This window comes from Mauremys mutica, chromosome 3 (assembly GCF_020497125.1).
Source record: "Mauremys mutica isolate MM-2020 ecotype Southern chromosome 3, ASM2049712v1, whole genome shotgun sequence".
NCBI classification, from domain to species: domain Eukaryota; kingdom Metazoa; phylum Chordata; order Testudines; family Geoemydidae; genus Mauremys; species Mauremys mutica.
The window spans coordinates 158,215,822-158,243,420 of record NC_059074.1 but is presented as its reverse complement, the minus strand read 5'-3'; the positions used below and the strand labels follow the sequence as shown (position 1 = coordinate 158,243,420).

The following is a 27,599-nucleotide window of genomic DNA, read 5'->3' as shown; positions in this document are numbered from 1 at the left end:
CAGAATACTACGGACATCTCATATATGGAATTGAAATATGCAGTGATAAGGACCATATAAATATTTTAGATTCTAAGCCACACAAGTACCCAATCCTGCAAGCACTTGCACATGAATAACTTAGGCCTGGTCTACACTAAGAAGGGGGTTCGAATTAGGGTACGCAAATTCAGCTACGTGAATAGCGTAGCTGAATTCGAAGTACCCTAATTCGAACAACTCACCCGTCCACACGCGGCGGGGTCGAACTCCGCGGCTCCCCCGTCGACTCCGCCAACTCCTTCTGCCGAGGTGGAATACCGGAGTCGACCGCGGCGCTTCCGGAGTTCGAACTATCGCGTCTAGATCAGACGCGATAGTTCGAACTCCAAAAAGTCGAACTCTCCGCGTCGAACTGGCAGGTAAGTGTAGACGTACCCTTATACATGTGAATCGACTCTCTTAGTTTAAAGGGACTTGTTTTTAAAGCAATATGTTCTTATAAAAAAAAATCTGAATTTTGTGTTTTTACTTTTGTTTATAAAACAGATGTATTATTTCTCTTGTAATATCACTTTTTTTGTGAGAAAATATGAAGCATTAATTCCTATGAAGTTTTTATCTGTCTATCTGTAGTATATCGTAGCAGATGGATAGGTCAAAGTAATAAAATTAAGTAAAATGTGCTAATAATGTCAGTGACTACTGGTGTTTCAAAACTGTTTAACTTCTGCTTATAAGGTTCCTGCTGTGAATAATACTACAATTTTATACGCCTTTTAGCAGAGATTAATTTTGCTTTGTGACAAAATATCTTGTCATGCATTTCATAGCTCTCCAGGTAAAATTATTATTTTATTTATTTTTTATAGTGTCTACAAATATTCAGAGAGCTATAGTAAGTCATGGTTTCCACTCTGATCTTTGTGTACCGAGATCATCATTGTGGTATCTCAGATCAGAATTTCTGATTCTGCTCCTGCTTCCACTTGCATGGAACCTGTAGACCAGCTTCCCCAACATGGTGACATGATTACCAGTTTTGATATTGTTTAAGATCAGACACCCTGACATCCAGAGTAAGGTATTTCTTTCAAAGGCTAATTCACAGCAAGACACCAAATGACCAGTCAAGCAGAGAATTAAAAGAATATGTGGCACATTCTCTTGTCACTTACATGTATCTTTGAACAGCTGGGCCAACTACATTTCTCACAGGAAGAGCAGAAGGAAGCATAGCAGGCTTCAAGCTCAGCTGCTGCTCTTTCTCCTACCCAGTTTGTGAAGAGCAGCCCCTGCTCCTCTCTCCTTCTCCTTACCATCAGCTCATCAGTAAGCATCAGCTCTTGAGCAGCTTAGCTCCCTCCCTTAGAGGAGGCACAGCCAAGGACATTTTGGGTGGTAGCAGCAATGGACCCCTGCAGAGATGTAGCGCCCAGGGTAAATTAATTCAGTAGCAGGAAGAGGGCAGCATTAACTGAATTGTATTGGGAAGGAGGAATGGAAAGAATGTGTTCAGTATGGAGGCAGCATGGGCAGAAAACAACATAACTTGTGAGTTCCTTAATCAATACAAAGATTAAAAATCAGAAATTAAAAGTAAACAATCTGTTTTTTTTATTCAGAGACTACATCATTTTCTGATTCCCTGAGATCTGGGAGTAATAAAGATGTGAACCTTGGAAGAAGAGATACTCTGAAGCTTATACCCAATATGGAAACAATTTGCTATTCTTTTCTAACAAGCCTTCTTTTAATGAATAAACATCCAGTACTTATCACAGGTAACAAACTCTTAACTTCTAAAAACAAAGCAAATACTGTAGTCTGTTAAATAAATTATTCATGTCCAAATAGATTTTAAACAAAATACAGACATAGGAATTCCTATCCATTGACTCCCATTAGCCTAGTGTGCTTTGTTTGATACGTTTTATTTAATACTTTATTAACCCCTTCTCCACATAGGAAAAGCTGAATATAGTATAAGTTGACACCTAATATATAGCATATGCATAATAAAGGACTGATGGTGCTGAATCTTCCAGTATCCGATTCTGTCGCTCTTACTCATGTCGAGTAGTACCTTACTCCACAAAATACCCCATTAGAATCAGTGGAGCTACTCACAAAAGGTATTACTTAATGTCAATGATAGTGACAGAATCTGTCCTACAGAAAGATGATGGGATTTAAGCCATTCTCAAAAAAAAGCATTTAACAAAATGGTGGATGAATAGCAACCATGAATAGAACATTCAAACAGCTTTTGATTAATTGACTTCCAGAAAAACTGTGAGGATGAGCCCTAAACTCACTCTTGAATCTGCAGCATCTACTGTTGCTTTCCCAGCTCCTTTTTCCCCATATGTAGGGATTGTCATGAATAGTTAGTAAAGGGTTAAAGCATAGTACTGGTGGGCACCTGACCGGAGGACCAATCAGGGAAGAGATTTTGAAACTCCTAGGAGGGAACTTTTTCTCTCTGTTTGGGGGGGGTCTTGGTCTTTGGCCGTTTGGAGTTCAAGAGACCAGACGAGTTAATCAAGTCCCTACAAGTTCCACCTTTCTGAACTAATTTCTTCTAGTCAAGATAGTGAGTATTAGAAAGATACTTTGTGTCCTTATCTAATAATCCTATGTTTGCAATTCTGTGTGTTTGTTATTGATTATTCTTAATTCTGCTTGTACTGGTTGTACTGAGAAAGAGAGAGGATTCTCTCCAGAACTTAGCAAGGTTATACCCTATGAGTGCCCAGCTTGGATTCATAGAGATTCTGTATTTTCTTTTGTTCTCTTAATAAATTCTTTTCTTTTCTTTGGACTTGGTTAATTCCTTCCCTTGGGGAAATTCAGGGGAAGGGGAGGGGGAAGTGGGCTGCTTCCCTGTGTGTAGAGATTCAAGGCGTTTGAATCCAGGCATCTCTGTCTCCGGAGCAGGCTGGAGAGAGGGAAGAGGGGGGAGGTTCCTCCTCTGTGAATTGATCTGTGTTCCCAAGGGGGGAAACAGGGGTGTCCCGGCCCACGGAATTGACCGGGTGGTGGCAGCCGAAGGGGAGACCTACCCTAGGATTTTGGGGTGGGGGGAAGACATGCGGGTCCTCACTTTGAAACCGCCCAGTTTCAAGTGAGGGTAGACTCTGACAGGGATAATATATAATCTAAAGCTATACTTGAATGTAATCTTTGACTTTCAGGTCTTAAGTTGTCCGTTAAGAGAGAGCTGAAAACAGCCATAGCTTGGGTAGGAGTACTCTCATGCACAGAATGAAAACATTCCAGCTTGAACATCGCAGCTCCCCTGTGGCAGCATTTTCTAAAACAAAATATTCTTATCAGTTTTTCTCGTTTGTATATTTAAGAAATACTGAAAGATATAAAACAAGCAGAGATTTAACCTGTGTAATAGCAGTAATAGTGTGCAGATTATGAATTCATGTTTTGGCACACAGTTTTGCCATGCCTATTAATGAAAATTTGAGTTTAAGTGTCTCAATTCTTTTTGTCTTTGGGTTTTTTTAGGAGACTCTGGTATTGGGAAGACTGCCATGATTCAAAATATGCTTGAAAGACTTCAGAATCAAGGGGGATTATTTGTAAAATCAGGAACAATTTTAGGAGATGTCGTCTTACATAATGAAATTAAAAAAGCAAGGTTGTAGATGGCTTTCCAGTTTTACATTTTCCATCAGTATTTAATATCATAGGAAGTAATACAGTCAAACTTTCCTTAGGATTGATAATGAATAAATAATAGACATTAATTATAGTATTGTGGTAAGTTATACTATAAGTATAGTGCTGTTGAGGCAGCATTTTTATTTTAAACCCCCATTTTCAAGTGCTTTAACTTTCTGGAAAAAAGTAATATTTTAGCCAAAATAACTTATGCTTCTTCTTAGCTCAAAGATTAATTTGTTTGAGTTTTGTGAAATTCCATTAGTTTACATTTTTAAAAAACCCTGTTTTTCATGTAATGAGAAATTATCCAGATTTTGTATGTGGCCAGATTGAAAAATGTGTTAAAATTTAAATTAAACTTTTTTTTAAAAAAGTAATAATAGTCTTCACTGAGAGCAAACTATTTTCAATACCAAAAGGAGAAGCACCTGAGAAATGTTGATATAGTTTTCACACTGGCAATTTGAATAACAATGTATAAATTCTCATCCTGAAGACAAAAGATTTATTTCATTACTCTGTATTATTTCTTCATGGCAGTTAAGTTACAAAAATGAATTGTGTTTTTTCCTACTCGTGTCTTCCTGATCAGTATGTTAAAGAATTCCAGTTACCTAACATTTGATATGCCCAAAGGTGCTCAGAAGAGAGTGTGGCCCTCACCTGGAGACTCAGGTATGTGATCACATTCATTTTTAAAAGGTTTTAGGACCAATTTTATTGGAATAATTTTGCATCTCTAATTAAACTTTGGAGCAAAATGTTGGGGGCAGTTAATTACACCAACATCTGATCCCAGTTAGATGTCTAACCATTTGAACTGTGGGTGCAAACTGAACCTGCAGAAAAAGAGGTTGAGCTGAAGTCTGTCTGATAATCTGGCCTTCACAACTAAAAATGACTGTAAAATTGTATTAATTAGTAGCAAGCTCTATCCTAGTACTGTACTTTTATTATAAACATTTGAATATTTACATGACATTGATAGCAGAACTGGGAATACAGGCATCAAAATTAGCTCAAGAACTCAAACCATGATAAGCTTCTACATGAGTGACACCAAAATAAACCAAGCTTTTCATCACTATTATATTTCAATTTGATTGGAGGGACAAAGCTTGTAAACGGTGTGTGTGGTTACATTTTATTGGTGTGAAAATCTGTTTGAAAAATGCAAGTAGACTTCAGCAAAGTCTTTTGGATTTTGCATCTAAGTGCATCTATAAAGATATTTCTGATCACTTATATAAAATTTCCAAGAAATATACAGCACAAAAATGTATTTATTTAAAATTTATTTAAGTATGCAGTAGTACAGTGGTTCCCAAACTTGTTCCGCCACTTGTGCAGGGAAAGCCCCTGGTGGGCCAGGCGGGTTTGTTTACCTGCTGTGTCTGCAGGTTCGGCTGATCGCGGCTCCCAGTGGCTGTGGTTTGCCACTCCAGGCCAATGGGAGCTGCAGGAAGCGGTGAGGGACATGCTGGCCGCTGCTTCCCGCAGCTCCCATTGGCCTGGAGTGGTGAACCACAGCCACTGGGAGCTGCGATTGGCCGAACCTGCAGATGTGGCAGGTAAACAAACCGGCCTGGCCCGTCAGGGGCTTTCCCTGCACAAGCGGCGAAACATGTTTGGGAACCACTGCTGTAGTAGATTCACCTGCAGTGATGAAATAAAGACCACAGTCACTCATTCAGAAAAAAGCAAGGTTAAATAGATCAGCCATGCACCATCTGAACTGAAAGTCAACAAGCTTACTTTCTTTAGGACTAACAGAGGAAGTAAAATCTAGCACTAAGATTTCTGCCTCTAATCCAGTGGTGGGCAAACCACATGGGATTGCCAGCCCCATGGTGCCGCAGGGCTAAGGCAGGTTCCCTGCATGCCCTGGCCCCGCATCGCCCCCAGAAGCAGCGGGCACCATGTCCCTGCTGCCCAGGGGCGGGGGCAGAGGGCTCCACACACTGCCCTCACCTGCGGGTACCTCCCCTGAAGCTCCCATTGGTCACTTCTGGGGGCAAAGTGGGGCCAGGGCAGACAGGGAGCCTGCCTTAGCCCTGCTGTGCACTGCTGCCAGCCCGGAGCCGCTCAAGGTAAGTGGTGCCAGCCCGGAGCCCACACCCCGAACCCCTGCCCTGAGCCCCCTCGTACACCCACACTCCTCCTGCACCCCAACCCCCTGCCCTGAGCCCCCTGCTGCACCCCGCACCCGCTCTTGCACCCCAAACCCTGCCATGAGCCCCATCGTACAACCCGCACTCCTCCTGCACCCGAACCTCTTGCCCTGAGCCCCTCCCTGCACACCGCACCCCCTCTCACACCCTGCACGCTAACCCCCAGCCTCAGCCCTACATTCATGGCCCTGCATTCAGTTTCCCCACCCAGATGTGGCCCTTGGGCCAAAAAGTTTGCTCACCCCTGCTCTAGTCCTTTAGATATTCAAATATATATGGGGAATCACAGTGAGAGCATGCTGGTTGATCTGAGGTGTCTTGACAGAGCACAGGGAGATAGCTAAGAAATAAATCTTATAGGGAATTATACATCTTAAATTGCACCTGGAAGTGAACAAGAACTTAGTGCACTATTTGGACAGTTCATGTGGTATTTTTCTTGTGCCGTACTCTCCTAAGCACTGCTGCACTAGGTGTAACTTCCAAATGGTCATCAAGTTCATGTAGTGCACTGTTTGCTTTTTTTTGACATGTCAAGCTGCATGTCATCTCCATACTGATTGCACTAAAGTGTAAACTTCTTCACTATCTCCTCCTATGACTTCACATAAATGTTGAACAGAAGGGATGACAGAAAATAATCCTCAGCAGCCATGCATTAGAAAGCCCTGCAGTTAACTGGGCAATTGCACAACATGTTCTTGGACCACTGTGCAGGAACAAAAAAGAATGGAACCACTTACGTGTAATTTCATCCATCCCAGCATGATTCACAGACAAGTCAATAAAACCTTACGGCTAACAGTATCAAATGCTACTGAAAGATCTAAAAAAAATTGTATGACTGTTGTCCATTGCTAGAAGGAAGTTATCATCCAGCAAGCTTGTTTCATTTTCCATACTGTTCTCTGAACGTAGGGATTATTATTACAGATCAAATAAATCTGACATAGGAGGTGCTTCACTACAGCTTTCCCAAAAACCTTACCTGAAATCGAAGGTTAGAGACACTATGGCTATGGAGTTCTCAGGATGTAAAATACCACCACCTTAAAAGTATGCACGACCAAATGCAGCATTTGGCAAAGTCACTCATGTCCCTCAGCTTTAAGTAATGTTGCAGCACATTTCCTCTAGGGTTCTGGAATGTCTCTTCTACTACAACTGCTACCTCTTTTGCAATTTCTTTGAGGTTGTCAAGTTCTAATTCCAGAAATGTGCATGGCTGCCATCTGAAACTTGGTGCATACAGGCTAGAATGGATATCCAGTTTCAGTGTTCTCTGTCACAGTTTAGTAGAGTTGCTATTTGCAGCTTTTCTTTCTTCATATACAACTGAAAAAACGTCATCTATCAGCGTTTCCCAAACTGGAGTCCATGAGTGTACTCCAAGGGGTCTGTGGGCCCAGCTGATCAACTCCTCCCCCTCCCAGTACCTGCATGCTGGGAAACAGCTCTATCTCCTGGACGCTACTGAAGCTAAACCAGGAAATTTTAGGTGCTAGAAGTCTGGTGGTGCAGCAGGATTAAGGCAGGCTCTCTACCTGCCCTGGCTCCGCGCCACTTCCAGAAGTGTCCGGCACATCCCTGCAGCCCCTAAGCGGGGGGTGCAAGGGATCTCCGCGTGCTGTCCCTGCCCTGAGCCTACTGTGCAGCTCCCATTGACCCAAACTCCCTCGGAGAGCCCGAAACCTGAACCCCCTCCTGCACCCAAACTTCCTCTCAGAGCCAGCACCCCCTTCTGCACATCTATCCCACTAGGGTTGCCAGCTTTCTAATAGCACAAAACTGAACACCCTAGCCCCACCTCCTCACCCCTGCCCCACTCTTTCCCCAAGGGTCTGCCCCCACTCACTACATTCCTCCTCGGTGGGTCGCTCTCCCCCACCCTCACTCGCTTTCACTGGGCTGGGGCAGGGGCTTGGGGTGGGGATAGGAATGAGGGATTTGGGGTGCAGGAGGGGGCTTCAGACTGAGGGATGGGGTTGAGGGATTCGGAATGTGGGAGCGGGCTGCAGGTTGAGGCGGGGGTTGGGGTGTGGGAGGGGGTATGGGCTCTGGGCTGGAGGTGCTGGCTTTGGGCTGGGGCCAGGGATGAGGGGTTCAGGGTGTGGGAGGGGGCTCTGGGCTGGGGCAAGGGGTTGGGTGCAGCGGGGGTGAGGGCTCTGGGCTGGGAGTGCAGGCTCTGGGCTGGGGCCAAGGATGAGGAGTTTGGGGAGCAGGAGGGGGCTCCACATTTGGGGGGCTCAGGGATGGGGCAATGAGTTGGAGCTTGGGGTTGAGGTGTGGGCTTACCTCAGATGGCTCCCAGTCAGCAGCACAGCAGGGATAAAGCAAGCTGCCTACCCTTCCTTACACCACATTGCGCACGCCCTGGAAGCGACCAGCATCAGGTCCTGTACTATGCGGGGGGACAAGAGGCTCCGTGCACTGCTCTCACCCATAGAAACTGCCCCTCCAGCTCCCATTGGCTGGAAACTGGCCAATGGGAGTGTGGAGCCAGTGCTCGGGGCAGAGGCAGCACGTGGAGCCCTATGCCCCCCGCACCTAGGAGCCAGACCTGCAGGACACTTCTGGGGTGCAGCGCGGTGCCAGGAAAGGTAGGGACTAACCTGTCTTAGCACCAGAGCACTGCCAACCAGACCTTTAATGGCTAGGTTGGCAGTGCTGACTAGAGCTGCCAGAGTCCCTTTTCGACCGGGTGTTCCGCTTGAAAACCAAACACCTCGTCACTCTATGCCCTAGCCTGGTGAAAGTGAGTGAGGGTGGGGGAAAACGAGTGATGGGGGGGGAATGAAGTGAGTGGGGAGTGGAAGAGGTGGGGCGAGTCCTTGGGGGAACAGGTGGAGTGGGGGTGCGGCCTGTGGCTGAGTAGCTTGGAGGGGTCCCTGAAACATTTTAAATCAAAATGAGATCCTCGGGTTACTGAAGTTTGGGAACCACAGTCAGGAGTAATTCTGGTGGAGAATTAGCTGGTTTGTTGGTCTTCTTCCACAGTTAAGAATTTTTTAAAACTTTTTTAATGTAATCTCTACATTTGGAAAAACAGTTTTTGAATAAATAATGTATATATTTTACACAGTAGCTTAGCAGTAAACTTCCTTTATCTCTTTCAGGAGAAGAAAACATTTTAACTTATGTTTTAAAAATGCTTTTTTAAGATACACAGGCAAAGAGATGCTTTGAATTCAAAACTATAAAATTACTGTTAAATCGCAGAAGCACATTTGAATTGTACCAAAATCCAAACAGTGTTCTACTCTATCATGCTTAACAAAGCTGGCAATGCTTAAAATACCACACTAATATGAAGACAATATGCACTTTGACTTGACTTATATTTTTGGTAGTGATATTAAAAGAAATATTTGCTGTAATAACAGTATGCAATATTAATAGCATCTTAGAATTGTGAAGAGAGTAGATCCACTGTTGATCAGATATCATTCTGACCCTTAATTTTGTATATGGCACAGATTTGAAGTCAACGACGGGGCCATATTCTGCAAGTGAAACTGGTGACATTGCTCTAACATCTGAAAGAATCAAGGGTGTTATAGTTTCCACAATACAGTGTGGTGCCCACACCAGTGCTGCCCAAATACAGTCATGGATTCATAAGAAATTAATACTAAAAAGTAAAAATGTTCTTGGTGCACCAAAATCCAAACAGGTAAAACAGTGTTCTACTCTACCAATGCTTAAAAATGCTGACAGTGCTTAAAATAAACACTAAAAAGATTGACAGAACTATTTGACTTATTTCAAAAGTGTGTCTGTCTAACTCCTGTTAAATACATTTGTAGCCATGTTGGTCTCTCTCACCAATAGAAGTTGGTCCAATAAAAGACATTACCTCATCCCCCTTGTCTCTCTAATGTTGTGTGTATTAGGCTGTTTGGGTTATTGTTTTTATCTGTTACTGTTGTGCTTCTTTTCAATTACTAATGTAGTATTTCAGATGTAATGGCAGGAATTTGGGGATAAGATATTCTTAATAAGTAATGTATTGGTAACCTTATTTATTCAATCCCATTCATTTATGAATGTTATAGTAGCTACAAAAATAAATACAAAGCTTCCAAGATGTTTCAGCCAGCTAGCCAGCCTACTCAATTAGCTGAATATGCCAACCCTAGTGGGATAGGGGTGCAGAAGTGGGTGCTGGCTCATTGAATCTCTGACAATGGGCTGTCGCTGTTTCCATTGCTGGCCACCACCCTGGCCTCCCCTCTGGACACCATCCACAAATCTAATTATTACAATAACTTTTAAAAATCCAAATAGGAACTAACAAAATACATAGTATTAATCTCCTCGCATGTTCTTCCATAGCTGTGAAACCTCTCATTGTTTGTAAGGTCAAATGTAGTTTGCCTGGCCCTGTGTAGTTGTGGAAGAAGGAGTGACTTCCTTTCCCAGAACTGCTTCCTGCAGGTTTTATTGTGGGAAGGGATGATCTCACTCAATATGACTATTTATTGAAACAGCTAGGCCTGGAACTCAAAAGGGAAGAGGCAGTTCTTGACTTAGGCCTAAGTGGAGCACAGCATTGGTCCAAGAGGTGAATATAGCTAAACCACCAGGTAATAGCAACCATAATGTAATTAAATTTAACATCTTGGAGGGACGGGGGGGAATATCAAATAAACCAGCACAAATAGCATTTAACTTCAAAAAAGGGGAACTCCACAGGTGGCTAGTGAAATTGAAATTAAAAGGAACAGTTACAAAACTGAAATGCCTGCAAGATTCATGGAAATTTTAAAAAAACTTAATAGAGGCTTTAAACCCCAGATTTAAAAAAGAAGAAGAAGAAGACCAAAAAATGTCACCAGGGCTAAACAATGGAATAAAAGAGGCAGTTAGAGACAAAAAGGTATCTTTTAAAAATTGGAAGTTAAATCTTACCGAGGAAAATAGAAAAGAGCATAAACTCTGGAAGTCAAGTATAAAAGTATAATTAGGCAGGCCAAAAAAGAATTTGAAGAACAACTAGCAAAAGACACAAAAAATAACAGCAATTTTATTTAAATGAATCAGGAGCAGGAAGCCTGCCAAAGCCTATCAGTGGAGCTACTGGACAATTGAGGTGCTAAAGGAGCACTCAGGGAAGACAAGGCCATTGCGGAGAATCAAAATTAATTCTTTGCATTGGCTTTCACTGCAAAGAATATGAAGAGTATTCCCATACCCAAGACATTCTTTTTAGGTGACAAATCTGAGGAACTGTCCCAGATTGGGGTGTCATTAGAGGAAGTTTTGGAACAAATTAATGAACAGCAATAAGTCACCAAGACCACATGGTATTCAAGAGTTCTGAAGGAAGTCACATATGAAATTGCAGAACAACTAACTGTGGTATGTAACATATCACTTAAATCACCCTCTGTACCAGAGGACTAATGGATAACTAATGTAGCACTTTTTTTTTAAAGGCTCCAGAAGCACATCTAGCAATTACAGGCCAGTAAACCCAACTTCAGTCCCAGGCAAATTGGTTGAAACTATAGTAAAGGACAGAATTATCAGACACACAGATGAACACAATGTGTTGGGGAAGAGTCAACACAGCTTTTATAATGGGAAATCATGCCTCACCAATATATTAGAATTCTTGGAGGGGGTCAACAAACATGTGGAAAAGAGTGATCCAGCAGATATAATATACTTGGATTTTCAGAAAGCCTTTGGCAAGGTCTTTCACCAAAGGCTCTTAAGCAAAATAAGCAGTTATGGGATAAGAGGGAAGGTCCTCGCATGGATCAATAACTGGTTAAAAGATAGGAAACAAAGGGTACGAATAAATGGTCAGTTTTCACAGTGGAGAGGTAAATAATGAGGTCTCCCAAGGATATTGACTGGGACAACTGCTGTTCAACATTTTCTGAAGTGACCTGGAAAAGGTGGCAAAGTTTGCAGATGAGTCAAAATTACTCAAGATAGTTAAGTCCAGAGCTGACTGCAAAGAGTTACAAAGGGAGTTACAAAATGGAAATGAAATTCAAAGATGATAAATGCAAAGTAATGCACATTGGAAAACAGAATCCCAACTATACATACACAATTATGGGGTCTCAATTAGTTGTTACCACTCAAGGAAGATATCCTGGAGTCATTGTGGATAGTTCTCTGAAAACATCTGTTCACTGTCAAAAAAGCTAACAGAACGTTAGGAACCATTAGGAAAGGAATAGATAATAAGACAGAAAATATCATAATGCCACTATGTAAACTCATGGCACACCCACACCTTGAACACTGCATGCAGTTCTGGTCACCCATCTCAAAAAAGATATATTAGAGTTGGAGCAGGGACATAGAAGGTCAACAAAAATTATTAGGAATATGGAACAACTTCCATATGAGGAGAGATTAAAAAGACTGGAACTGTTCATCTTAGAAAAGAGATGACTGAGGGGAGATATGATAGAGGTCTATAAAATCATGAATGGTGTAGAGAAAGTGAATAAGAAAGTCTTATTTACCTTGTCACATAACACAAGAACCGAGGGTAGCCCATTTAAATCAATAGGCAGCAGGTTTATAACAAACGTAAGGAAGTACTTCACACAACACAAAGTCAACTTGTGGAACTCATTGCCAGGGGATGTTGTGAAGATCAAAAGTAAAACTGGGTTAAAAGAATTAGATAAATTCATGGGTGACAGGTCCATCAATGTCTATTAGGCAGATGGTCTGGGATGAAATCCCATGCCTTGGGTGCCCCTAAACCTCTAACAATCAGAAGCTGGGACTGGACAACAGGGGATAGATCACTTGATAAATTGCCCTTTTCTGTTCATTCCTTCTGAAACATCTGGCACTGTCCACTGTCAAAAGAGAGGATACTGTGCTAGATGATCATTCTTACATGTTTATGTTTCTTAATATTAAAGCATTCTATTGTTTCCATTTGGATGAGATATAACAGCTTCCTGTACCTTGCAGTTTACATCTGAGCTGCTCATATAATGACATATACTAGGTCATTTGTGCAAGTACACTAATTAATGTGTGTTTTAGATAAAGAACACTGTAGCTCTTTCATAATTATGTGCGTAAAACACAGTCACTTCATGTTAATACTCTGTAATAATAAGTAAAGCTAAGTTTAACATAACTCAGATATGGTTTCTAATGTGGTTATATTTATTCACAGGTGATAATGTTTATTGATGATCTGAATATGCCAATGCCAGAGGAGTATGGTGCCCAGCCACCACTTGAAACAATCAGACAGTTTTTAGATTTAGGAGGTTTTTATGACACTAAGCAACTTGCATGGAAGGTACAGTATGGACTTCTGATTTTTTATCAGTTCTAATTAATCTTCTGCAAAGAGCAAGTTAAGTTAAATCTAAGGGCTACTAACCATTTCATATTAATATTATGATAATATTATGCTTACTTATTACAATGGAGTATATTTAAATGAGATTTCCAGGAGGGATGGGGAGAGTTGTAAATGTGTCTTATTGATTGCTCTAAAGGACTAGAATTTTTTTTAAATTCTGATTTAAGAAGCAAGAAAAAATTTAAAAAAATATTTTAACTAGAATTTATTTAGAAAATACGATTTTATTGTATTCTAGTTAAATAGATTACATTACAGTCTGGAAGGTGCCACAAGTACTCCTGTTCTTTTTGCTGATTCAGACTAACACGGCTGCTATTCTGAAACATTACATTTTATGAAATTTAAAATTCATACACAATTTTTAAAAATCTCATTTCAGCTCATACCTTGCTTCAGCTGGATAGATCTCCTCTCCCTGAATCCTTACAGAATGCCTTTTGGCCTTGTTCTCTCTCCTGAGGATCTTTTTCTCTTTTCAGAACCTTGTTTCATCACCACTGCTTTCAGGTCTTGTGGTCTCTTCTTTTTGTAGTGTCAAGACTTACACTTAGGGTGCCATGCATTAAGCAGTAACTAGAGAACTCCCTGACCCAAGAAGTCCTTCTCTTTATTAAACTCCCAGTGCAACTCATCATGGTCTACTCTGGAACTGTGGAGGACCAGGAGCTCCATAACCACTCCACATTTCCCTTTCTTTATAATAAAAGATTACAACTTAAATTATATCCCAGCCTGTGTGTGTGTGTGTGCCTATCTCTCTGTCTATCTAGAATTCAAAATAAACATTGAATTCCTTAAAATTTTTTGCACTTATATGTCCCTTATCAATTCAGTTTAAATAGTCCTGAGCAATATTCTAAAGATCAAGTCTCTGAGGGGGCCTGATCAATCTTCCAGCCCATGTGTGTGAAGTTCTCTGTGAAGGTGAGGGCTCAGGTCTCAGATTCTCTGTTGTCCTGGGAAGTATTGAAGATGAACTCAAGTCCCCCAAATAAGTCCTTTTGGAGTCTCCACTAGTCAGGATCTGAGAGTTTCTGCTACAATCTGAACTGTTCCAAATGGCTAAGAGCTTTTGAGCCAAACTTTGTTCCCTGGCTAAGTTCAGGTAGTGCTTTTGTTCAGTGCTAAGCCTTGAAGTTTAGATGCTGCCAGATTTTTATTTCATCATCTCATTTTCAAAATTCCATCAAAAAATCATAACAATGTAGGGCTGAAAAAGACCTCAAGAAATCTTCAAGTCCAGTCCCCTCAACTGAGGCAGGACCAAGTAAACCTAAACCATCCCTGATAGGTGTTTGTCCAGAGTGTTCTTAAAAACCTCCAATGACTGAGACTCCACAACTTCCCTTGGAAGGCTTTTCCAGACCAAAACTACCACCTAGTCTGCTCTCTGCATTTTGTAGTTGTGCATTTGATTTTTACTTCTGAAGTGAAGTACTGTGCACTTTTCTTTATTGAATTTAATCTTGTTGGTTTCAGACCAATTTTCCAAATTGTCAAGCTCATTTTGAATTTTATTCTAATCTAATTCTAATCTAATCCAAAATGCTGGCAACCTCACCCACTTTGGTGTTGTCTGCAAATTTTATAAGCATATTCTCCATAGTACCAGACCAAAGACTGACCTCTGTTGGACCCCACTAGAATTGCCCTCCAAGTTTGATGACAAACCATTGATAACTATTCTTTGACTACAGTCTTTCAACCAGTTATGCATCCACTTTAGTTTGCTTATGAGAAGGTCATGTCATACTGTGACAAAAGCAGATAGCTTTGTAGTGAGTAATGGTTCTGGTGATTGTTTTTCTTCTTTGTTACATACTTCACAGCTCTCCATTAAAGTCTGAATTTGCCTGCTCAGGGCAGGCCACCATAGGGATTGTTGTGCTCAGGCCCTGCAGTTGTTTATACCTTGGTGTCTTTCATGGGTTTTGGAGAGTTTCTCTTTCTGAAATTCCAAAGAGAGAAGAATGCGCTGATGTTCAAAAGCAGGCCATCAGCCATGTAAAGGTAATTTTGGTCCTGCCAGTATGGTAGTGGTCTGTTGGAAGCCTATTCCTTTGACCCCATGCTCTTTAGCAGGATGGATAAAAATCAATGATTAAAAAAAAATTAAAATAAAAAAAATGGATTTTGTTTAATTAAATCAGATTTTTTGATAAAATGCTTTTTGAGGAAAAAAACTATCTAGATGGTTTTAATTAAGATACATTATGGCTCAAAGATATCTCATCATGGAATAGGGATTATAAATTATAATTCTATAGTATGACAACATATTCATGTAATGTTTAAGAAAAGTTTTGTAAATGAGTTTCAACAGTTCATGGATTAGGGACCCAATCTTATGGGGTTTCAGGGGCTTCTGTGTAGATTATTTAGGTTAATCTTTCTATCTACCGAATGGGACTCAGTGCTCAGTCTAGAAGATACCATCAGAGATGCTTAGTTTTGCAGTTCTCAAACTGTGGATTTGTGTCTCCAGAGATAACATGCTTGTTAACAGAAAAAATGTTTTTAAAATAAATAAATAACCAACAAGAATGCAATTTTATGTAGAAATCCATGATTACATTGAGTCATCCTGACTAGTGATTTAAATAATTTTTTATGTTAAAATCCAACACAGTTATGTAGGCCCAAGTGACTGTTAAAACTTTGGTTTCCACTTGAGCATTCTGCTGCTTGGTTTCTGTGAGACTTCTTGATATAAATGCAACAGGTCTCTGATCTCCTGCTGGCTGCTTTTTTGTGAAGGCTGCTTCTAAACCATATGAAGATGCATCTGCTGCTACTGTTGTTGGATAGTTTACTGAGTATTGTGCAAAAAGAGATGGAGATCTCAGTAGTTCTTTTATTTTATTAAATGTATTTTGTTTTGTGCTCTTCCAGATCCACATATTGTAACCATTAAGGAGAACTCTTAAGGATTTGGTTAGATGAACTAAATTTGGATTTTCCAAAATGATTTGTCATGCCCAGGAATCTTCTCACAGCAGGAAATATTGTTGGGTTCAAATGAGGCAAGCAGTGCCTTCAATTTGTCTGAATCCTGCTGAATTTCCTGTTTGCTAAATGTGTGTCCTACAAATCTTACCTGCTCTTTTCCACATTAACATTTCTTGCTTAGCGTGAGGCCAGCTTGTTGGAAGCACCTCAAAACTGCATGTAATACTCATGTTCATTTTTATCTCTGCCATATACCAAGACGTCATCTGGATGGCAAAGGACAACAGGCAAACGTGACACAATCTTAGAGATTCTTTTCTGGAAATGTTCTAGTGCCAAAACTATGCCAAATGGAAACTGATTGAAACAGTACCTTCCAAACAGGGTGATGAATGAAGTTAATGGTATAGATTCTTTAGCAAGAGGGATGTGCCAGATGTGCTGTAGCATCTAACTTTGAGATTCTCTTTCATTCTTTTTTGACTTTCTGTAGCAAGGATATAGAGATGAGGCATGGTACTGTGAGACCAAAGGGATTCATTGATGGCATCAATTTTATTTTGTACTCCCAGACAGCTTTCCTTGTGAAGATGTGTAGATACATTTCATACGTAGTTTGCTTTTTGTATTAAAGCATTCCGGTTTCTCTAATAGGTGTAGTCTTTCCATTGCTGGCAACCCTAGTAGGGCCAATTTGTACACACACATCAGATTTGCATATGTATTTGTGCAGGTTCAGAATTGGCTTCTTCTTTAGGTAGATCAGCCCGCTCACCAGATGCGAGAGTCCCATTCACCAGATGCGAGTGTATTTCTGAACTGGGAGAGCACAACCTTTTGAGAGACCAATTGTTTGTCCATGATAACAGCTTTTCCTCCAACAAGCCTCCTTCCCCTTTCCTAGGTTTGAAACTTGGGCTATTCTCAATGCCTAGCCACCAGCATCATTCTTGCATCTCTTTGTCTCCTCTTATCTCAAGGAAGAAACCAAAGAAACTCACCTTCTCCAGCCTCAATCAACTCGTCTGTCTCATGCTTCTTCTGTCTCCGCCTCCTCTGCCCACTACAGTTTTACCCACTCAGGGCTTTCTTCATTCTAGCACATAGGGAGTGAACTCAATATCTCCCATCCCCTTCTTTCCCTGCTGTCCCAGCTCTCTCTCTCTCTCTCTCTCTCTCTCTGAAACAGGGGTTGGAAGTAGGAGCGGCCTCCACACCAAGAAACATTTCTCAAGAGAGAAAAACCAACCCAAAAGAGGTGCTGACGAAGTAGCCACACATGGTGAAGGGGAGAGTATTGAGTGGTATAAGGAGGCAAAAAATTGATTTTTTCATGGGTTGGGGGCACATATAGACATGGAATTTTATTAACAGCAAGACATGTGACTTCATTGAGCTATGGGATTTTTACCTGAGATATGTGTTTTTCTAGGAATTTTGCAAGACTGAAATAGATTATTCCTTGTTTAGAATTTTTCTCTCACCTTTCTGTTCCTTTTCCCTACATACTCATGTTTGTTTTTCAGTCGTCCTATTCTCTGTGCCTTTCTTCACCATTTTTCATTAGACTTTTTTATCTCTGTCCCTCTTTGCGTCTTTTTTCACACTCCTAAGCAGACCACAATCATTTAAATTCAAATCAAACTTTGAAATCCATGTTGTTTCTGTGGATTATGAATTAGGTAAAAAGTTTTCTTATTCCTAAAAGTACCCAAACAAAATAAGACTTCTCTTCTCTTCAGTGATAGTTTTGACTGAATGTTTCCAGTTTATTATTTAATCTGCAGGTTATACATCATAAATTCGTCAAATTACTCACCTGTCATTGATAAACCAGAGAAAGAGAACTCAATATTTGTATGTGTGTGTGTGTGTGTGTATAAATTAGGGCTGTCAAGCGATTAAAAAAATAATCATGATTCATTACGCCATAAAAAATTGAATCACAATTAATCGCGCTGTTAAACAATAATAGAATACCATTTATATAAATATTTTTGGATGTTTTCCACATTTTCAAATATATTGATTTCAGTTACAACATGGAATACAAAGTGTACAGTGCTCACTTTATATTATTATAAATATTTTCACTGTAAAAATAAAATATACTATTTTTCAATTCACTTAATACAAGTACTGTAGTGCAGTCTCTTTATCATGAAAGTTGAACTTATAAATGTAGAGTTATGTACAAAAAATAATTGCATTCAATAATAAAACAATGTAAAACTTTAAAACCTACAATTCCACTCAGCCCTATTTCTTGTTCAGCCAATTGCTCAGACAAACAAGTTTGTTTACATTTGCAGGAGATAATGCTGCCTGCTTCTTGTTTACAATGTCACCTGAAAGTGAGAGCAGACATTCACATAGCACTGTTGTAGCCAGTGTTGCAAGATATTTACGTGCCAGATGCGCTAAAGATTCATACATCCCTTCATGCTTCAGCCACCATTCCAGAGGACATACGTCCATGCTGATGATGGGTTCTGCTCAATAACGATCCAAAGCAGTGCAGACCAACTCATGCTCATTTTCATAATCTGAGTCAGATGCCACCAGCAGAAGGTTCATTTTATCTTTTGGTGGTTCAGGTTCTGTAGTTTCCGCATCAGAGTGTTGCTCTTTTAAGACTTCTGAAAGCATGCTCCACACCTCGTCCCTCTCAGATTTTGGAAGGCAATTCAGATTCTTAAATCATGGGTCTACTGCTGTAGCTATCTTTAGAAATCTCACATTGGTACCTTTTTTGTGTTTTGTCAAATCCTCAGTGAAATGTTCTTAAAATGAACTACATGCTGGGTCATCATCCTAGACTGGTGTAACATGAAATATATGGCAGAATGCGGGTAAAACAGAGAGCAGGAGACATACAATTCTCCCCCAAGTTGTTCAGTCACAAATTTAATTAACGCGTTATTTTTTTAACGAGCGTCATCAGCATGGAAGCATGTCCTCTGGAATAGTGGCCAAAGCATGAAGGGACATACGAATGTTTAGCATATCTGGCACAAAAATACCTTGCAATGCCAACTACAAATGTGCCATGTGAACATCTGTTCTCTCTTTCAGGTGACATTGTAAATAAGAAGTGGGAAGCATTATCTCCTGTAAATGTAAACAAACTTGTTGTCTGAGGGTACGTCTACACTACGGGATTATTCCGATTTTACATAAACCGGTTTAGCAAAACAGATTGTATAAAATCGATTGCGCGCGGCCACACTAAACACATTAAATCGGTGGTGTGCGTCCACGGTCCAAGGCTAGCGTCGATTTCTGGAGCGTTGCACTGTGGGTAGCTATCCCGTAGCTATCCCATAGTTCCCGCAGCCTCCCCCGCCCCTTGGAATTTCCGGGTTGTGATCCCAGTGCCTGATGGGGCAAAAATCATTGTCGCGGGTGGTTCTGGGTACAGCCTCACCCCTCCCTCCCTGAAAGCAGCAGACAAGCGTTTCGCGCCTTTTTTGCTTGGTGAACTGTGCGGACGCCATAACACAGCAAGCATGGACCCTGCTCAGCTCAATACCGCAATCGTGCATGTTTTAAACACCTCGCGCACTCTCGTGCAGTATATGCTGAACCAGGACCTTCAAACCGAGGCGAGGAGGAGGCGGATACGGCAGCGCGGCGATGACAGTGATGAGGACGTAGACACAGAATTCTCTCAAACCGCGGGCCCCTGCGCTTTGGAGATCCTGATGGTAATGGAGCAGATTCTATCCATTGAACGCCGATTTTGGGCCCGGGAAACAAGCACTGACTGGTGGGACCGCATTGTGTTGCAGGTGTGGGACGATTCCCAGTGGCTGCGAAACTTTTGCATGCGTAAGGGCACTTTCATGGAACTTTGTGACTTGCTTGCCCCTGCCCTGAAACGCCATAATACCAAGATGAGAGCAGCCCTCACAGTAGAGAAGCGAGTGGCGATAGCCCTGTGGAAGCTTGCAACGCCAGACAGCTACCGGTCAGTCGGGAATCAATTTGGAGTTGGAAAATCTACTGTGGGGGCTGCTGTGATGCAAGTAGCCAAAGCAATCACTAAGCTGCTGCTACGAAAGGTTGTGACTCTGGGAAACGTGCAGGCCATAGTGGATGGCTTTGCTGCACTGGGATTCCCTAACTGTGGGGGGGCGATAGATGGAACCCATATCCCTATCTTGTCACCGCAGCGCCAGGGCACCCAGTACGTAAACCGCAAGGGGTACTTTTCAATGGTGCTGCAAGCACTGGTGGATCACAAGGGACGTTTCACAAACATCCACGTGGGATGGCCAGGGAGGGTTCATGACGCTCGCGTATTCAGAAGCACTACTCTGTTTAAACGGCTGCAGCAAGGGAATTACTTCCCAGTCCAGAAAATAACAGTTGGGGATGTTGAAATGCCTGTCGTTATCCTGGGGGACCCAGCCTACCCCTTGATGCCATGGCTCATGAAGCCATACACAGGCAGCCTGGACAGTGGTCAGGATCTGTTCAATTACAGGCTGAGCAAATGCAGAATGATGGTGGAATGTGCATTTGGCCGTTTAAAGGCGCGCTGGCAGACATTACTGACTCGCTCAGACCTCAGCCAAACCAATGTCCCCTATGTTATTGCTGCTTGCTGTATTCTCCACAATCTCTGTGAGAGTAAGGGGGAGACCTTTATGGCGGGGTGGGAGGCTGAGGCAAATCACCTGGCCGCTGATTACGCACAGCCAGACACCAGGGAGATTAGAAGAGCACACCAGGAAGCGGTGCGCATCAGAGAAGCTTTGAAAACGAGCTTCATCAATGGCCAGGGTACAGTGTGACTGCTGTGTTTGTTGATGAACACCCAACCCCCTTGATTGACTCATTCCCTGTAAGCCACCCACCTTCCCCCTTCGATTACCGCTTGCTTCCTAAGGAAATAAAGTCACTCTCGTTTAAAAATCATGAATTCTTTATTAATTTATTATAAAAAGAGGGAGAGAAGTAAGGGTGTGGTTTGGGAGGAGGATAGGAAGGATGGAGAAGGCCATTAAAAAAATTTCACATTAACGACAGCCTTCTGGTTGGGCTGTCCACGGGGGTGGAGTGGGCGGGTGCACGGAGCCTCCCCCCACGCGTTCTTACACGTCTGGGTGAGGGGGATATGGAACATGGTGAGGGTTGAGGGTGGTTATACAGGGGCTGCAGCGGCACTCTGTGATCCTGCTGCCGTTCCTGAAGCTCCACCAGACGCCGGAGCATGTCAGTTTGATCACGCAGCAGCCCCAGAGTTGCATCCCGCCACCGCTGATCTTCCTGCCGCCACCGCTGATTTTCCTGCCGGTCTTCCTGCCGCCACCTCTCATCTCGGGTGTCCCTCCTGTCCTCACGTTCACTGGCCTTTTTCCTGTAATTTGATACCACGTCCTTCCACTCATTCAGATGAGCTCTTTCATTGCGTGTAACTTCCATAATATCCGAGAACATTTCATCTCGCGTCTTCTTTTTCCTCCGCCTTATCTGTGCTAGCCTTTGGGATGGAGGAGGGATGGTTGAAAAATTTGCAGCTGCATGAGGGAGAGAAATATTTAGAAAGATACATTTTACAGAACAATGGTTATACTCTTTCACAGTGAACAGCTCTATTCACCTTACATAGCACATGTGATTTCCCTACAAGGTCGCATTTTTCATCTTAATAGTGAGTGCCTGCAGCTCTGGAGTTACAGATCTCACAGACACAGGTCCAGGCTTCAGAATTCAGCTTGCATGCGGCCATGGTAAGCCACTGTCTTTCGGCGTCTGTAGTGATTTACCCCTCCCCCCAACGCATGGCTAATACCACGCTAGCTCCCTGCTAATCAACACCCTTCCCACCCCCCCACCCACTGCGTGGCTGGTAGCTTGGGGAAGCCCCGCTGACCAAACACAAAAAAGATCATCGGCATTTCATTCCTCCCCTCCCCCCGCTTGGCTACGTGGAGGAAAGGATTTTTTTTTAAGCTGCTGCAGTCCACGAACCCAGTAGGAAAATGGCCATCCCCCTTAATTAAATTCCTGATTTTTAACCAGGTTATCCTGAACGATATCACTTTGCTGAGGATAACACAACAAGATAAAGAACGGATGCTTCTTGAATGCCAGCAGTCACCGGGACCATACACTGCTATGCTTTGCCACGCAATGATACCTGATTACTTGCTACATGCATGGCGTGGTAAAGTGTCCTACCATGGTGGGCGGAACAAGGCTGCCTTGCCCAGAAACCTTCTGCAAAGGCTTCTGGAGTACCTACAGGAGTGCTTCATCGAGATGTCCCTGGAGGATTTCCTCTCAATCCCCGGACATGTTAACAAACTTTTCTAAGTAACTATACTGTCTGCGAATGCATCCCAAGTCCTCAGGGCAAATCAATCATTAAAAAACGCTTGCTTAAAAAACAATGTTTGCTATTTACAAAGGTACACTCACCAGAGCTCCCTTCCATGGCGTCATTGTCTGGGATACTTGCTTGGGAAGGCTGGGAGGAGGGTAATTCCGTCAGGGTGATAAAAAGCTCCTGGCTGCTGGGGATCACGGAGTGCTGTGTGCTCTCTGCTAGGTCTTCCTCCTCTTCTTCATCTTCATCTTCCCCGTCTGCATAATCCTCAGCCATGGCAGAGATTACAACCCCCACCTCGGAATCCACGATCAGGGGTGGGGTACTTGTGGCGCAGCCCCCTAAAATTGCATGCAGCTCAGCATAGAAGCGGCATGTTTTTCGACCTGCCCTGGACCTTCCGTTTGCTTCTTTGGTTTTCTGGTAGGCTTGTCTGAGCTCCTTAACTTTCACTCTGCACTGCACTGAGTCCCTGCTGTGGCCTTTATCCGTCATAGCCTTAGAAATTCTTTCAAATACTTTTTCATTTCGTCTTTTGGAATGCAGTTCTGTTAGCACTGAATCCTCTCCCCATATAGCGATCAGATCCAGTACCTCCCGTGCAGTCCATGCTGGGGCTCTTTTTCGATTCTCAGGAGACTGCATTGTTACCTGTGCTGATGAGCTCTGCACGCTGGGGAAGCAGGAAATGAATTTCAAAAGTTCGCGGGGCTTTTCCTGTCTACCTGGCCAGTGCATCCGAGTTCAGAATGCTGTCCAGAGCAGTCAGTGGTGCACTGTGGGATACCGCCCGGAGGCCAATACCGTCGATTTGCGGCCACACTAACCCTATTCCGATATGTTAATCCTGATATTAGCGCTACTCCTCTCGTCGGGGAGGAGTACAGAAACCGATTTAAAGAGCCATTAAAATCGATATAAGGTGCCTCCTAGTGTGGACGGTTGTGGCGTTAAATCGGTTTTACGCTCCTAAAACCGATTTAAACGCCTAGTGTAGACCAGGCTTCAGTGATTGGCTGCACAAAAAGTCAGGCTGAGTGGACTTGTAGACCCTAAAGTTTTACATTGTTTTGTTTTTGCGTGCAGGTATGTAAAAAAAATCTACATTTGTCAGTTGCACTTTCACAATAAAGAGATTTTATTATGGTACTTGTATGGGGTGAATTGAAAAGTACTATTTCTTTTATCATTTTTACAAATAATACAAAGTGAGCACTGTACACTTCATATTCTGTGTTGTAATTTAAATCAATATATTTGAAAATGTAGAAAAACATCCAAAATATTTAACACATTTCAATTAGTATTCTAATGTTAACAGAGCGATCAATCCCAATTAATTTTTTGAGTTAATTGTGTGAGTTAACTGTGATTAATCAACAACTCTAATATATAAATTGTAGCTCTCAGTAACTCTTTCCTGCTATCGTTGCTCAAGTCACTGGATTTATATATTTACCGGTATATTGGGGATTAATTTTGCCTATTTTCTAACTACATTTACATTTGGAGCAAGATGGAGACCTTGAAGTGGAAATCCTTGCAATAGCATAAGAGCTCTAAAATTTATTTTGTTTTGAAATGCTGATTCAGTTGCTGCCTTTCAAGCTTCTCCCATTCTGTTTCTTACAGAATATCCAGGATGTCTCACTGGTTGCAGACTGTGCCCCTCCAAGTGGTGGAAGAAATGAAATTAGCCCACGTCTTCTCACACACTTTTGTCTGTTGGTTCTGCCTCAACCTTCCTTACAATCCTTACAACGTATTTTCCAGGTAATAGATCTGATAGTTTGGGAGAAATTATACCAGCAAATGGAAGTTCTAAAAGAATGAATAGCCAACAAGTTTCACTTAAAATACCTCAAACCATTTTTTTCACACTAATCACAACATTTTATGTAGTATTGTATAAGCAAAGAGGTGGTTTTAGGTATCTAAGAAATCCTCATTTGTGTGGGAGTTCAAACCAGGTATGTCCCAAACATAGATTTTATTTCACTACTTAGGAAACACTTAAAGTTGTATGATCTTGAGTTGAAATAATGTTTAAATAAAGAATTCCAGGTTCTTATGAGAATTCACAGTTGTGAGATTTTGATTAAATTAGCCCTGAAAGCACCGAGGAAGATTTTTAGTTTATATGAATAAATTGCATTTGAGGAACAATAAGAGATTAAGCTCATCCTCAGTTTTTCATCTTTCCTTCTCCCACCTCTCCTGCCAAACAGGTGCACCAAAGTCTCCTATCAACTGCTGTACCCTTCTTTCTCCTGATAAGCATCTTGCTGCCAGCTGTTGTTGGGGCTGGGAATTGGAAGCAGTAAGGTGTGTGTCACTTGAAGAAAATAAGCCAAGGATTGAGGAGGGTTTTCTATCATTAGAGCAGGAATCTTTGCCCAACCTGTTCCATTTCTCAGCTGCTTGGACACCTTTTCTGATCCTTGGAATATTACCATTTCTGCCCATCTGTTCACAACCCTCCTTCAAATAGTGCTGTTTGCCTACCAGTCCCCAGTAGTTGTCTAAGGATTAAGATGCACATACTGTATATTTCTGGGTAGGAAACACCTGTGATAAGGTAGAAAGGCACTCTATAAGTCCCAGTGTTTGAGGGGTTAATGCAGATCCCTCCCTGTAACATGGGTAATCAAAGGTGGGGTATATTAAGTTAAAGAGGAAGTGACTATGGTGGTGGCTACCTAGTAGAAGGATGTGAAAGAAGCTGGAAACATCTCTGACAAGCACTGAGGTTCGTTGTTCTGAATGGATTATTTTTGTTTTTATTTATTTGGAATCCTTTGTTTATAAATCAGCAAAAGAAAGCCTTGAGGAAGAGGATTCAAACTGCTGCTGCTGAGTGTTATTCATCTTCCCTAGTTGTTCCCACTGACTTACATGCCAGTGTGATCCTGACAATGTCTCTGACAAAATACTATATGACATACGTGTACTAGAAATGTTATAAATCACTGTGCTTGACAAATGCATTATGTAAATTCTATTGTATTCTAATCTAACTGTAGGAAACTTGGATGGATTTGTTTTCTCTCATAGGGTTATACTGTATTACTGCTAAAACAGATGGATGCACCCATTTGTAAACATTATGAAACCATTTTCCATATAACATGATTGACATTCTCTGTTCAAGAGAGGCCCTAAACTGGAAAAGCAGGGGTTTTGCAGATCAAGAGTGAAGTACCTTGGAAGAGATGTGTTGGGAAGCTTGCATAGCATTTAACTTACCTAGAGTATGCCTGGTTTAAGATTGTGTGCATTAATACCTACTTTTCAGGAACTCTGAATTCAGTCACAGATTACTAAGGGAAAACTAAATGAGACAAATCGAGATGCATTATCAAAAGACTCATTTGTGAGTCTATTCTAACTACAAACAGTACATATTTGTTATAATTCATCTGTTATAATTCATCTTAATGTTTCCAGGGATTGTCATTTACACATCCCTCCAGGGACCAGGGAAGCAGCTATGCCAGAAACGGGAATTCATCCCTGGGGAAAAAGTAGATAGTTGACATATTGGAACAAAACCAGCATAGATGTGGAGAGCCCTATACTCAGTTTAATAGTTCTGCTTCACTGATGGAAGGCTTGGCTACATAGAGCTTGTACCAGTGAGAGTTGGGTGGGATTTTATGATGGGGGATGAATGGAAACAGTGGGGCCCTGAGGTTGCAGTAGTGGTTGCGGAGTTGCCTGAGGATTTTTTATTTATTTATTTAGAATTTAATATTTTTTAAAGTCAAGTATACAAGGCTCTGGGTTCCCTAATACATAATTAACAAGACAATTAAATTCCAGCAACAAAAATAACAGTTTTAAACAGTGTGAGATGGCAGAGCCAGGGAACAGTGGGAGAGTGGTAGAAGGGAGATATATAAACCCTAGGCTAATTAACATGTGGTTCCCTGTATACTAGGGAAGGTTACTAGAGGTTAATTGGAGCACCTGTAGTCAATTAAGGCACTGTCAGGAACCTAATAAAAAAACCCTGCTTCAGGCAGACAGGGTGGTGCAACGAAGGATTGAGGACTGGAGTTTGGAAGTGTGTTGCTGAGAATTGAAAGACCAGAGAACTGGAGGAATGGAGACCCTGCCCCAACAGGGCAGGGAGACTCCCTCCCCCAATGTCAAGGACCACCTTCCCATGCCACTAGGCACCGCAAGAGCAGGGGCAAGGGTGGTCTCCTAGCCCCTCCACCAAGAAAAGCACGGGACCCACCATACCAACATTGGCCATTTTTCCACAACAGGAACACATCCAGCCACCTACAAAGTCTTTTGGCCAATGGATTCCATTCTTTCTTGACACCTCCAAAAAGCTGATATACTCAGATTTGACACAGACAATTTGCTCTGCACCTTTACTCATAATCTGGACTGGTGCGATTTAGGCATTTTTATTACTATTTAGCTAATTGCTCCTCCCTTACAGGCATACGCATTTTCCTCATCAGTCTCTGACCAGAGAAGGATGGGCACCCCTAGTTACTTCTTAGGGCTTGTCTACATGGTGATTTAGTGCGTGGAAAACCAGAATGTGACTGTACAGTGCACTAATTTGCTGCTAAATGTTGCTCTTGACCATCAGGATTTGTATGTCTATATTTCAATCCACTGTGCTCACTGAAAATATCTTAGATTTGTAGTAGGGACAAAACCTCTTCAGTAAAGAGTTCTGCTTTTTGATTTGTCAGCAGCCTCAAAGGTTTTCACACAATATCTTGTGCTGGTGATAGCATTTCTAAGGGCATATCTACACTACAGACTTAGGTCTACCTATGTTAGGTTGACCTACAGCCACCACAGTAAGTACTGAGGTCCACGCTATCCTCCTCCTGTTGGTGATGTGTGTCTTCACCAGGAGTGCTTCCACCAACTGAAGAGGGGCAGTGTGAGGGGCTGAGAGCCAGAACTTTTAGCTCTGTTCAGCTCCTCGCTGTGGGCCCAGCTGCCCCCCAAGTCTCTTGCCTCCCCATTTCCTGCTGGGAACAGGGAGCTGGGCTTCTCACCTCCCCACTGGGAGTGGGGGCAGCTACCTGGGCTACTTGGCTCCGTGATCAGGGACAAGAGAGCTGAGTGGACACAGCCAGGCTCTAGC

The 27,599-nt window shown here is 42.1% G+C and overlaps 1 protein-coding gene across 1 annotated transcript in view; it reads left to right on the top strand.

Moving 5' to 3' along the window:
• Window positions 1-27,599, top strand: part of DNAH14 (dynein axonemal heavy chain 14) — a 471,830-nt gene that overhangs the window by 268,550 nt on the left and 175,681 nt on the right. The window contains exons 47-52 of the mRNA XM_045010332.1: window positions 1,605-1,763; window positions 3,502-3,634; window positions 4,253-4,335; window positions 9,308-9,504; window positions 12,994-13,122; window positions 24,110-24,250. Coding sequence (XP_044866267.1) covers window positions 1,605-1,763; window positions 3,502-3,634; window positions 4,253-4,335; window positions 9,308-9,504; window positions 12,994-13,122; window positions 24,110-24,250 — 842 coding nt within the window. The remainder of the gene's footprint in view (window positions 1-1,604; window positions 1,764-3,501; window positions 3,635-4,252; window positions 4,336-9,307; window positions 9,505-12,993; window positions 13,123-24,109; window positions 24,251-27,599) is intronic.